Source organism: Neoarius graeffei, chromosome 7, assembly GCF_027579695.1.
Source record: "Neoarius graeffei isolate fNeoGra1 chromosome 7, fNeoGra1.pri, whole genome shotgun sequence".
Taxonomy (NCBI): domain Eukaryota; kingdom Metazoa; phylum Chordata; class Actinopteri; order Siluriformes; family Ariidae; genus Neoarius; species Neoarius graeffei.
Window position 1 is genome coordinate 75,936,082 of NC_083575.1, and position 13,774 is coordinate 75,949,855.

A 13,774-nucleotide genomic window follows, 5' to 3' on the forward strand; every position below is an offset into this window, starting at 1 on the left:
CCGGACGGCCGCCCGGCCTGAGTCGGGCAGTGGGGGTATGTGGCAGCGGGGGCGTGGTCAAGCGTCGTTCTGTGACCGGAGGGCGAAGTCAGGGAAGGTAAGTGGCAGAATCACTGCACCTGAGGTCTATTAACGTGTGTTTGTGTGTCTTCCCCAGTGACCGCGCCCTACTTAAAGAGAGAGCGAGAGCAGAGGAAGAGCTCTCTCCCCAACCAGACAACTTGTGTGTGTGTGTGTGTGTGTGTGGCCGGGAGAATTAGAGTGCGACTGAAAAGTGCACAATAAAATATTTTTTTTTAAACTTAATTCTGGCCTGCCGTCCTTCTGTGCTCCACCCACTCATACAAGCTGCCACATTCAGTCATTCTCTTTAGTAGATAATTGTTTACTTGACTGTACATATATAGTCCTTTTTAATTCAGTTGTTTTCTCTGGGATCTAGAATTTCTTTTTATTCAGTACATGCTTATTTGATCCCTTTAACTTGATGCAGTGTGATAAATATACCTATTACAATAGGGGTGTATAATGTGGAATAAAACAATCGCACCGATTGTTTTATTCCACATTATACACCCCTATTGTAATAGGTATATTTATCACACTGCATCAAGTTAAAGGGATCAAATAAGCATGTACTGAATAAAAAGAAATTCTAGAGCAGCCAGGTGGTCTTGGTATCCAAGGCCAATGGGTCAGTCCGGTTCTGTGTAGACTATAGAAAAGTCAACGCGGTGTCTAAATTCGACTCGTACCCAATGCCTTGTATTGATGAGTTGCTCGATTGACTAGGCACGGCTCGCTTTTACTCGACACTGGATTTGAGAAAGGGTTATTGGCAGATCCCCTTGACTCCATTATCCCGAGAAAAAACGGCCTTTTCCACACCGTTTGGCTTACACCAGTTTGTCACACTTCCTTTTGGGCTGTTTGTGGCGGCCGCTACGTTTCAGCGGCTGATGGACAGGGTCCTCCGTCCCCACACCACCTATGCGGCTGCGTACCTCGATGATATCATTATCTTTAGTAATGACTGGCCGCAGCACCTGCAACACCTGAGGGCCGTCCTTAGGTCGCTGAGGTGAGCGGGTCTCACAGCCAACCTGAAGAAGTGTGCAATTGGGCGGGTGGAAGCACGGTATCTGGGCTTCCACTTGGGCAATGGGCAGGTGCGTCCCCAAATTAACAAGACAGCAGCAATTGCGGCCTGCCCGAGGCCCAAGACCAAAAAGGGGGTGAGACAGTTCCTGAGGCTGGCTGGCTACTATCGTAGGTTTATACCTAATTATTCGGACGTCACCAGCCCGCTGACTGATCTCACTAAAAAGGGGGCACCAGATCCGGTCCAGTGGACGGCTCAATGCCAGCGGGCTTTCTCTGAGGTGAAGGCTGCACTGTGTGGGGGGGCCACTGTTACACTCCCCTGACTTTTCTCTCCCCTTTATGTTACAGACAGATGCGTCAGACAGGGGGCTGGGGGCTGTTTTGTCCCAGGAGGTGGAGGGGGAGGACCGTCCAGTGCTGTACATCAGCAGGAAGCTGTCGGTACGTGAGGGGCGCTACAGCACCATCGAAAAAGAGTGCCTCACGATCAAGTGGGCGGTCCTCGCCCTCTGCTACTACCTGCTGGGACACCCTTTCACCCTCTGTTTGGACCACGCGCCCCTCCAGTGGCTCCACCGCATGAAGGATGCCAACGCGCGGATCACCCGTTGGTATCTGGCACTCCAACCCTTTAACTTCAAGGTGATCCACAGGCCAGGGGCGCAGATGGTCATGGCGGACTTCCTCTCCCATCGGGGGGGGGTCGGCTGCAGGCCGGACGGCCGCCCGGCCTGAGTCGGGCAGTGGGGGTATGTGGCAGCGGGATTTGGATTATATATTGGAATTTTTTTCTCGTATATAAGGGCTCATGGGTGTATGTAAGGGAAAAGTACAGATTTTATAAGGGCATGGGTAACTAAAGGTTGACATTTATGTAATTATTTTACTATTAACACTTTTTTTTACAGGTCTGTTAGAATAAATACAGTATAATACTGTTATTACTTCATAGTAACAACCTGTAATTGCTTTGCTTTACAATATTTTATTGACAACTCAAATTGCCAGTAAATTATTGTAAAACTTTTATGCAAAAATTACTGTAAAGTTAAGGTAAAGTACTGTAAAGTTAATATATTGTCAAATTACCACTATTAAACAGTCATTAAAAATCATACCTCATTAAACAATCATACAAAGGACAGTTTTGTTGACTATTTTAATGTAAAGCCAGGAACACATGAGCAAAAATACAAAGAAATGATACCAATTCACAAAAATAAAAAAAAATCAAAAGGACACCACAGATGTGTTCTGGCTAATGTGAGAGTTGGAAAATGAAGAACAAAATTCCCTTGTATCACTCAGCAACAAGATTACCCAGATAAACAAATGCTGTGAATGCCCTAAAACACAAAGCCAGTCAAAGTCCATTGATTTCCTTAAAGGATATGGGACATGGATTTTTACCTGGGCATAATTATGTATAAAGGACATAAGAAATGCCATCTAAATCACTGCAGGGCTTCAAAAATGTGAAAATCATCACATTATTCAAGTTTTTCTATACATCAGCGTAAAACAAGGATTCGTTAATGAGCTAGGTGGTCACGTGACCCGTGACGTCACAAAAACTTTCCAAGGAGCCAGCGCTTGGGAATCTAATGTAAACAGGTTACCGAAATGGACACCATCGACAGTGATATTCCCGATGTTTCACAGAGATGTGAAGTTAGACCTTATCAATTCGAACCGATAGCTGGCAATTCACATGAACATGGATCTTGTCTTTACTCTGATGGGTCAGATGATTCTGAGAGTGAGAGTTCATTCAGCCCTCATGAAACTGAAAGCGGTCGGCTGGATAACACTTCCTGGTAAGTTAAAAACAATTCTGCTCAAAGGCTAATGATCTGTTGAAAGAAGTATTATTTTTGTATCATACATTGAAAGTTCATCATAGATCTAGCTAAAGTCCGTTGCAAGCTAGGTTTTTTTTTGCTGATATTTTTCAAGATTGATTGAGATACAATGCTTCCAGAGTCCGAGATGAAAACATTCAAAATGGCGAAACGAGTCAGAATTATGATAATCAATAATTGATACACCCAAAATTATAATACTAATCCTTACCTCGGCTTTCAGACGCTTAGCGCAGAGGTCTTCAACAGGGGGGTCACGAAATCGCACCGGATCACTCATATCAACAAAAATATTCCTGCCCTGTCCCCTGGCCTCCGTGCAGGGATGCAAACAGTGCGCCTTTCGGCGGATGCCGCCTTTTTCACAGCTGAATCGCGCAGATCCGATTTTTAAAAAAAAATAGCGATGTTGGTTCATGGAGCATGAGGCATGAAGTGTAAGGATGAGAGAGAGGCGGTTTGGGTCGGGAAGCTGCGCGCATTTGTGCAGCCTGGCGCAGGTGTGCACGGCTTCCCGATTTGAACTGTTTTTTTTTCTCATCCTTATGCTTCCTGTTTCATGTTTCATGAATTAATATCGCTCAGTACCTGAGTATTAATGTTGAAAGAATCCTCAGTGAAATGGTCCGAATACAGTTTGTGGGAAACAGTAGGTGCAAAGTTTTTTTCAACAGGTGTTCTGTAAAGTTGTCCTACCAAGCCTACTGCGCATGTGCAGGTGAGCCCACACTTTCCTCAGCTTCGGGTCCTTGGGGAATGCAAAAAAAACTTACTCCAGGGCATTTCCCATTGGAATTATTGCAACCATAAGCAGCACAATACACCATGATGTCCAATGTACTTTAAAGACTATAAAAACAATTTTCTTGTCATCCACTTCTCCATTCATCTACCCGCTTGTGCTGTGCCCAAAAGTTTTTGTGACATATGATCACGTGACAGCGGCTCTTCCGGTTGCAAAAAATGCATATTGGAAGTCGAGCAGAAATGCCATATAATCACGAATATAACGATTTTGCTGAATTTAATAGATGATTTTGTATTTGTTGATGCAATTAATTCATATTTTTAATGGAAAGAAACTGATATAGCGTGCTTTTATGTTTCATGTCCCATATCCTTTAACAGACTGCACACATTCACAATGAAGGAGTGATGTTTCTTCTGGACCATCTTGGCAATTTTCTTACCAAGGATCTTCCCAGTTGAGGCCTTGGAGCCAGTGGTAGGGTTTATTCCCAGAAAGCACCTTCGAATTAAAAACACACCACAAATAAGCATATGGTTTACTTATGGAAAACTGCATTTGTTGTTAAAAAGGATAAATCAACATGAAGACCAAAGAGCTGACTCGGAGAAAAGCAAGCCATTTTGAAGCTGAAATAAAGAGGGGAAAATTAATCAGAACCTTTGCACAAGCATTGCGCATAGCCAATATAGCAAGCTGGAATGTCATGTAAAATAAAGAAATCACTGGTGTACTAACAAACCAGACATCAAATAGGAAAGGAAAAAAACAGCAGTTGATGACAGAAACATTGTGAGAGCTGTGAAGGAAAAACCCCAAAACAACAGTCAATTACATCACCAACAACCTCCACAGGGCAGGGGTGAAGATATCACAATCCAATGTTCAAAGAAGACTTTAAGATTAGAAATATGGAGGTCATACCACAAGATGCAAACCACTCCTCAGCTGTAAGAATCAGGTGGCCAGATAGAAATTCACAAAAAACAAATACAGAGAAGAGTCACAAAAGTTCTGGAACCTAGATTAACCACTACCAAAGTGATGGAAAGGCCAAACTGTGTCGAAAGAAAGGATCTGCTCATGCTATAAAACATACATGCTCAAGAAAGGTGGAGATAGTGTCATAGTTTGGGCTTGCATGGCTGATTCTGAAACAGGCTCACTAATCTTTATGAATGATGTAACTCACAATGGTAGCAGCAGAATGAATTCAGAAGTCTACAAAAACGTCTCTACCAATTTACAGACAAATGCATTCAGTCTAATTGGGTGGAACGTCATTATGCAGGAAGACAATGACCCAAGCCAACATAACAAAGGACTTAGTCTGGGGAAAAAGTGGAAAGTTTTACACTGGCTAAGTCAATCACCAGACCTTAACACAATTGTACATGCATTTCACCTCTTGAAAGGTGCCCTTCCACCAAAAATGTTTAATACTGGCTCTTTTTGAAATACCATAGTTCACTCCGAGTTGCATATGCATGCTGCATGTGAAAATGTAATTCTACTCCCATTCCCTGTATTAGCTTTTCAAAGAAAATAGTCGGAAAAACAAGCAAATCTGAAAAAGCCCTACGAACTTGCGTCACTTCGAAAATTAGTATTCATGGCCTCGCCCACCTTGGCTTGCGACCGCCCACAGGAAGAAAGTTTGGATTTAAGCGCGAGGAGAGATAGCAGAGCCCATCTCGTCAGTAGCTAATGAAGAGGACCTAACAGCAAGTTGAAAACATGTCTGAACAAGTTCGTGCCTGTGTTATTTGTGGCAGTAACACATCAATGTTGCATTTCTTGCCCAAGATAGAAGAGCTGAAGGAGAAATGGTTGGAATTTATCTTTGGAACACCACCAGCGAAGTATAATGCAACGTTAGTACTGTGTTCTGATTGTTTCAACCACAGTGACTTTTCAAACTTCGGTGCCTTCAGTAGTGGTTTTGCTTCGAGGTTGTTTTTAATACTTGGATCTGTACCATCAAGACGATCGACCACCATCTCACAAGCTGTAAGTAAAACATGAACTTTTTGTTCGAAGGTTTTTGTTACAAAATAGCATGTTCATATTCTCCACATTAGCATGCATGACATGGTCACAAGCTAGGCAGGGATGAGAGTTTTCTGCTTTTCGGCGGATTTCCGTTTTTTCTGAGTAAAGAAATGACCTTTTTATATTATGCCAAATCCGTTGAGAATTTTTTTTTTATTAATTTCGGGGGGTTGGGGTATGTTCCTTCATGCTGTTCAAACTTTATTAACTCCAATGATGTTTGCACATTATTTGTAAGTCGCCATCTTTAGTCTCATTTAAATCTCGTTGAATGTGATGTAAAATTCGTGTTATCTACATTGTTATTGGTCAAAACATCGATGTCGAGACCATAATAGCCAATCGAAACAGTTTTTACAAAGACACCCACATCCGCTTGTTCTCACCCACTGGAGGTAGCGTCACAGTGCTGTTAGCCAATCAGAGGTAACACGTTTACATGTCAAGAATATTCATGAGTAAGAGCTGAAGTCCTGTCGTTCTCCCGCCACCCACTCCTCCACCAAACTAGAACAGCCTGAAACAGGAGAACCACAGCATTTTTTTCACCAAAACCAGCTCACAGGGCATTCATTCATACTAGAGACCACCGCACAATTAATGAAAAAACAATGCAATGAGACCTTTGAAGAGGAGACTGAGTGGGGAAACAGGAAGGATGTTTATGGGTCACTGGCTTGATACAGTTATTGTAGATGCAGTTACGGCAAGCAAGGGATATGCAAACAAATGATGTGTTATTTACTTTAAGATGATCAGTTCCAATACTTTTGGTTACCAAATTATTGGGTGGTCTGCCACTAATGGTTCTAAGTTGTTGAACACATCTAGATGTAAATGTCAGGAAATGAAAGCTGAAATTCTATCTATCTATCTATCTATCTATCTATCTATCTATCTATCTATCTATCTATCTATCTATCTATCTATCTATCTATCTATCTCAATAGAGCGATCATCTTATATTCATCTTTTGATTTCAAACCCAAATTTCTTCAGTGTTTAACAGAAAACAAAAGAATTGGCCTTGGTGTTACAGTAGTATCAGAGGTGATTGCATCTATGTCTATTCATAGATAAAATACCTCTTTTTATAGTACCTTGCACAAGCATTCACCCCTCTTGAACTTTTACATATTTTGTAGTGTTACAACCTGGAATCAAAATGGACTTAACTGCGGATTTTTAGTTACTTGATGTATGCACTTTTGAATGTATGGATGTTGGTTGCATAAGTATTCACGATATATAATACATGGTAGAACCACCTCTGGTTATAATTTCAGCTGAAGTCTTCTGAGATATGTCTCAGTCACTTGAGTTGCATTTACCTAATGGGCTATAAGGTCTTCACTCAGCCACGAGGGGGCATCAGAGGCAAATACCCTTGACGGGATTATTTTTTATTGCTTTTTAATGAGTTTTGACATTTCAGTGGGAGTCTCTGGCCTTATCAGTGTGCAGTGGAGAAAAAGCTGTGGAGAAAACGCTGGCCTTGTGGTGTGAGGTTTCGGTCCTGATGGACTGCAGCCTCCTGCCAGAGAGGAGTGCCTGCTTGGCAGGTTGAACTTCTTCAACCGCTGCAGGAAATACATCCTCTGCTGTGCTTTCTTGTTTTTAATGAGTTCTGACATTTGTACCTTTCCATAGCATTTATATGCATCTGATATACAGCCATACTAATCTAACCAACCTAATTACAAAGTATGTTAAAGCCCTTTTAAATTTCACCTGTCGTGAGTCTGAATATGTTTTCTTTAATATGCAGTGCTGACTACATAATATTCTTTACTGGACTGCTGATAGATTATGCAGCTCCAACTGCTGGATTGTTTGCTGAAGTTCTAGCTCAACCCCTACAGCATGTTGTTGACACAAAGTTACTTGTGGTGTTCAAAATTTCATTATCTCTCTGTGGTTTGAGTGTGTGCATTTCCCCATGGCCTCCTTACACTTTTAATATCGGGGTATGTATGATGCACAATGTACAAATAAATAACACCAGCTCCCCAAATATATAACAAGCTCCACAAATAAACAGGAACTTATAGGCACAATCCTCAAAACATTTAAACGCAGTTCTCTTGATCAGCTTTGCACATTTGATTCCTGATATATTTGCCCATTTTTAACTGCAGAATTGTACAAGCTTAGACAGATTGGATGTAGGCTGTTGGTGACCACCAATTTTCCTGTCTTGCCACAGATTCTTAATCGTATCTGAGCTTTGACTGGACCATTCTAAAATATTCAGGTTCTTGGTTTTGAACCACTACAGTATAGCTTTGGCAATACGTTTAGATTTGTTCCCTTGTTGGAAGGTGTAACTCTGCCCCAGTCTCAAGCCTCTTGCAGACTGGAATGGGATTTAACATAGTTTGCTCTCATCCTTGACCAGTTTCCCAGGCTTTGCTTGAAGGGGATAAAACTGTATATCATAAGTAAGTTGTAAATTATAAGTATTAGTCATTTTCCACTGAAAAATATTTTCAGTTCAAAAAGATCCGCTGAACCTATGTGTGCATTTTTTGTATCTTTTCAAAAATGCAGCAAACATCAAAAGCAGATTCAAAGCAACACAAAAAATGACAATTTATGAGAGTATAAAATATACAAACTATAAAATAGAGGTACAATTGAATTTTCTATGTTGAAACCAATAGGCCTAATTCAACTGTATGTCTTCCAAGTGATTCCTTTGAAGCTTAGAACTGATATGACTTACAGCTAATGACTTTATTGCTCCCTATTTGGTCTGCACAGACACTGATTAATATCCCCAGATGTGTTTTATCAGAGTAGAAGAGAGGTGTAAGATTGACAGAAGAACGGGGAGAATTCTGTTGCTGTTGGAGGATTGCACAATGGTTGGAGAGAATATAAGGTTTGATCCAAATAAAACTTAATTATTTTCAGAGCGTGCTGACATTGAGTCAGCCTCTGGAATGAATTTAAGGGTTGTGAAACATTCCTCTCCTAAAAACATACATTGTGGGTTTTCATGATTCCTAATGGTTCATGTAATGCTGTCTGATTCATTCCTGTGATTATGTGCAAACATAAAAAAAAAACAAACAGTTAAACAGAGTCTGGCAGAATAGATGTTCACAGAGAGGACATTTTCAGTAAATGTGCACATATGACAGATCCTAGCAAATGAGCAAGAAACCTGCTGTTCACTAAATCACATTGTACACACACTCACCCACACAGTTTTGAGACAGATGCTCATTGGAAGCACAACAAAACACAATCAACTCTAGTGTCAAGGCATCTAACAGAACGGACCACTAACTTACAACAGTAAAACGGCATGGTCTCATCTCATCTCATTATCTCTAGCCGCTTTATCCTTCTACAGGGTCGCAGGCAAGCTGGAGCCTATCCCAGCTGACTATGGGCGAAAGGCGGGGTACACCCTGGACAAGTCGCCAGGTCATCACAGGGCTGACACATAGACACAGACAACCATTCACACTCACATTCACACCTACGGTCAATTTAGAGTCACCAGTTAACCTAACCTGCATGTCTTTGGACTGTGGGGGAAACCGGAGCACCCAGAGGAAACCCACGCGGACACGGGGAGAACATGCAAACTCCACACAGAAAGGCCCTCGCCGGCCCCGGGGCTCGAACCCAGGACCTTCTTGCTGTGAGGCGACAGCGCTAACCACTACACCACCGTGCCGCCCTAAAACGGCATGGTATTTATAGAAATATGAAATGTATAATGAAGCACTAGTTAGCATGAGATATTTTAAAACCACTCAAATCCTTCTGCACTTAGTAGTTTTTTTTTAAATCAATCATTATTTTTAACAACAATTGTAATATTTAGTTGACACATATTTAATTAACTTTTTCTTTTATGTGTTTTATTTCTCTACATACTGTATACTTACCAATCTACCCTCATAGCAGTGTGGCTTCAAATGTCAGCAGTTTAAGGGGAGAAAAAATGAATACACATACTGATGTCAAAGTGAGGGTAGATAAAACGATCAATGCCACGTCTCTGAGAGAACCAGCAACACCAGGAGCCTAATTCAAGGACTCCACCTAGTGATGAACTCCAGAAGCAAAGATTTTAATATATATCCACATGGTGGAGCTCATGCAACAATATAAGGACAACTGTTTAAAATCACAACTGGTTTCTGGTTTATATTCTCTGTCCATTTCCAACACATTTGTATTTATATATTGGACTCAGCAGGAAATAATGAACAATTTATTTTTAATGGTTTTTATTATGGCTGATTAATAACAAAAACCAAAGCATCATAAATTAAAAAAGAGGAATCACTGAATCATATATCCCTACCCCATTTTAAAACATAATGTTAGTAAAAAGTAAAAATTATATGTGATAGACATGATTAAAAGTTGGGGGGGATCAGCAATTGAACACGCAGTTAATTTGTATTTTATTCTTGTTTATCATAGAAGAAGAAACCTTTATTCGTCACACGCATACTTCACGCACAGTGAAATTCATCCTCTGCATTTAACCCATCTGAAGCAGTGAACACACAGCAGTGGGCAGCCACACAAGAGCGCCTGGGGAGCAGTCAGGGGTCAGGTACCTTGCTCAAGGGCACCTCATCCCAAGGCCGCCCCGCGTCAACCTAACTGCATGTCTTTGGATTGTGGGGGAAACCGGAGCACCCGGAGGAAACCCACACAGACACGGGGAGAACATGCAAACTCCACACAGAAAGGCGCTCGCGGGCCGCTGGGTTCGAACCCGGAACCTTCTTGCTGTGAGGCAACCGTGCTAACCACTACACCACCGTGTCTCAATTATCATTGAGGAGCTACAAACACAAATCACAAAACAAGCAGGTAAAGTACAAATGATAAAGTCATGACATCTGTAATATTTACAGTGATAGTGATAGGTATAGGTACAGTGATAGATATTACAAGAAAGTGCAATGTACAATCAATTTACAATCAAAAAGTAGAATGGAACAAGCATGAATTGCAATATATAGTACATTTCACATAAACATACCAAGAGAGAGTGAGCTGATGGTGGTTTTACATCATCCAGCTATTTTCTATACTGCTTATCCATAACAAGCCATGGATGAGATGAAGCCTATCCCAGTTGACACTGGAGGAGAGGCGGGGTACACCCTGGACAGGTCGCCCTAACCCTATCAGGGGGCTAATTAATTGGGCGGCACGGTGGTGTAGTGGTTAGCATGGTTGCCTCACAGCAAAAAAGGTTCTGGGTTTGAACCCAGCAGCTGGCGAAGGCCTTTCTGTGTGAAGTTTGCATGTTCTCCCCGTGTCTGCGTGGGTTTCCTCTGGGTGCTCCGGTTTCCCCCACAGTCTAAAGGCATGCAGTTAGGTTAATATGGGACGGCCTTGGGCTGAGGTGCCCTTGAGCGAGGCACTTAACTTCCAACTGCTCCCCAGGCACTGTTAGCACAGCTGCCCACTGCTCTGGGTATGTGCTCATTGCTCACATGTGTGTGCGCGTGTGTGTTCACTGCTTCAGATGGGTTAAATGCAGATACCGGTAGGAAATTTCACAAGTATGTGATGAATCAAGTTGTGGTTTCTTTCTTTTTCTTTCTTTTTAATGCAGAGAGACAGACAGACATTCAGATTCACATTCACACCTATGAGCAATTTAGAGCCAGTTGACCTAATCCACGTCTTTGGACTGTGGGAGGAAACCAGAGCACAAGACACACAAGCACAAGGAGAACATGCAATCTTCACACAGAAGGCCTCAATCAGCAGGCTTGAACCCAGAACCTGCTTGCTGTGAGGTGACAGTGCTAAGCACTACACCACTGTGCCATGTTTTTATTTATTGTGTACATTATGGAGCCAAGCTAACTGCATGCCAGAAAGTGAGAATCAGTTTGTGTGAAATGTACTCCTATCAAGATTAATGTAAACAAAAAATAATAAATTGTTAATATAATTATAATCATATTTACAAGAAGCAAAAGTTGATACATACTTTGGCTAATCAGACATTTCCAGGTGAGTCCTGATTCTTGATAAACTAGTTGTGATCATTCTTTTTGCATTTCTAAACCAACTACTGATTGCAGAGATCATTCCTGTTCATTAAAAAAATGTAATGAACAATATCTGATCACACAAATGTAAAAGATTCAAATTACATTTAACTGTAATCCTACTTTTATATTTATAAATAAGTACTTTGTTGGTCATCAGAATCTGTGTAAAATTCTTTATTATTTTCTTCATACATTAAATTAATCGTCTTCAGCAGTTCATCCACTTGGGTCTTATTGCTGGTGTCTCTGTTATTGAGTGCATGAAATCTGTTCTCATGTATTTTCACTAATTCATTGAGATGTTGATTCTCTTGAATGTAGGTTTCAATGGGTTTTCCTTCCAAATTATCCACTCCAGTCAACAGAATCACTGAGTGTTTACTGGCATTTTGTCCAAGACAATCTTGTACATGTTTCATGGTTGTGTTTGCTGCTGTAGTGAAATGCTCCACGCTGAGCACTATAATAATGACATGAGGTCCAGGAGAGCAATCGGACACAGATTTGGAGATGGCCTCCTGAATTTGTTCCAGATTATCATCAAAGCCAGGAGATTCTATCAGCTTCAGACTCAGTCCAGAGACTGGGCATGTATAAATTGAACCTCCTTCATGTTGTAAACATTTTTCAAGAAGGGTATTGATGCTTGAAGTCTTTCCCACTCTGTTCCTTCCAAGGAATAAAACTCTGATTTGATTTTCAGACATATCCGTTTCTAAGCCTGCTGTATCTCCAGATCTCTTTCTATTAGTCACTGCATTTTCTTGCTGGTCACCAGAAGAGGAAGAAGCAGAAGGTTTTTCTGATTGGGAATTTGGGTTTATCATCTCTGTCTTTTTTAAATCCTTTAGCAGTTCTTCCACTGCCTCATCAGATCGGTTATCTCGATTGTTCCAGCAGTGGTATCTGTCACCACATTGCTTTAACAGATCACGAAACTCTTTACCTCCTTCCTTAATAAACTCCTTAAAATCTTTCCCTTCAAGATCATCACTGCGTGAAAACAGGATTGTGGTATGATCCAGAAAGGTGCGGCCAAGCACCTTTTGAACTCCAGAGATTTTACTTATTTCTTCTTCAGATTCCATTGAGCCAACACGTATGACCAGGAGAAAGGAGAAAGGTCCATCAAGACATTGTAGAGCCTGTTTTATTTGGGACACGACCTCACATTCAGTGAGTGCAGTGCAGTCCCAGCCTGGAGTATCTACTACTGTAACCTTCCAGCTATTGATTATCTCTGTAGCAATTTCACATTGCTGTGTCACAGACTTTGCAGATGCTGCTGATTTGAACAGCGTTTTGCCCAATATTGTGTTTCCAGAAGAGCTCTTACCAGAGCCAGTAGCACCAATTAAAATGATCTGTACTGAATTATCAGTAAAAGTCTTCTTTGCCTTTGTAGACATTGTGATCTGAAATCACAACAGTTTGAAAGAAATAGTCACTGAGAAAATATGAGGAATTTTTTCCTTTGTTTCTTTGTTTTCATTCTGTAAAATTTCAAATATCTTGTACTGAATATCTTAATATCTAAATATCCACATTCAAATATTCATCTAGATCAATTCTTCAGAGATTTCACAAAAGGGAATACACTGTACAGAGGTAATATAAACAAAATATTACTCCAGTGTGGTCTCTAAAACTGTCTGGTTCATGCTGGGAAAATTCAACCATAACATTTTTATTTGGGTAAACTATGCTGAGCTTTTTTTGTTTATTCTATATTAAAACTGTAACACATACAACCAGAGCATGTGTACAGTATGTTCATAAGACATGAGATAATCTAAAAATAAAACTCACCTTTGTGAAGTCGACAGAGAAGCAGACAAAAGAGTTGTGGTAGACTGAGGCTGAAACTATTTAAGGCTGTAAAGAGTCCAGCCTCATGAGCCAAGTTATCCATTTATGGTTGTGTACATCAGAGAGGAGGGTTTACAAATCCCATGCCA

General features: G+C 41.0%; 1 protein-coding gene across 2 annotated transcripts; it reads right to left on the reverse strand.

Annotated features, from left to right (window-relative positions):
- Positions 1 to 10,056: 10,056 nt before the first annotated feature.
- Positions 10,057 to 13,738, reverse strand: LOC132889672 (GTPase IMAP family member 8-like). 2 transcript variants are annotated; one of them, XM_060926409.1, is made up of 3 exons: positions 13,626 to 13,738; positions 11,753 to 13,231; positions 10,057 to 10,586 (listed from the first exon to the last, which is right to left on the reverse strand). In XM_060926409.1, the coding sequence occupies exon 2, from the start codon at positions 13,223 to 13,225 to the stop codon at positions 11,945 to 11,947; it is 1,281 nt and encodes a 426-aa protein (XP_060782392.1). In that variant the 5' UTR covers positions 13,226 to 13,231; positions 13,626 to 13,738; the 3' UTR covers positions 10,057 to 10,586; positions 11,753 to 11,944. The 2 variants fall into 2 exon arrangements, with proteins under 2 accessions (XP_060782392.1, XP_060782394.1); XM_060926411.1 differs by having other exon boundaries at positions 10,057 to 10,370; positions 11,175 to 13,231.
- Positions 13,739 to 13,774: the final 36 nt, after the last annotated feature.

Bases quoted from the DNA above. Each gene is read 5' to 3' on its own strand.
- LOC132889672 (XM_060926409.1), bottom strand. From the start codon at position 13,225: ATGTCTACAAAGGCAAAGAAGACTTTTACTGATAATTCAGTACAGATC.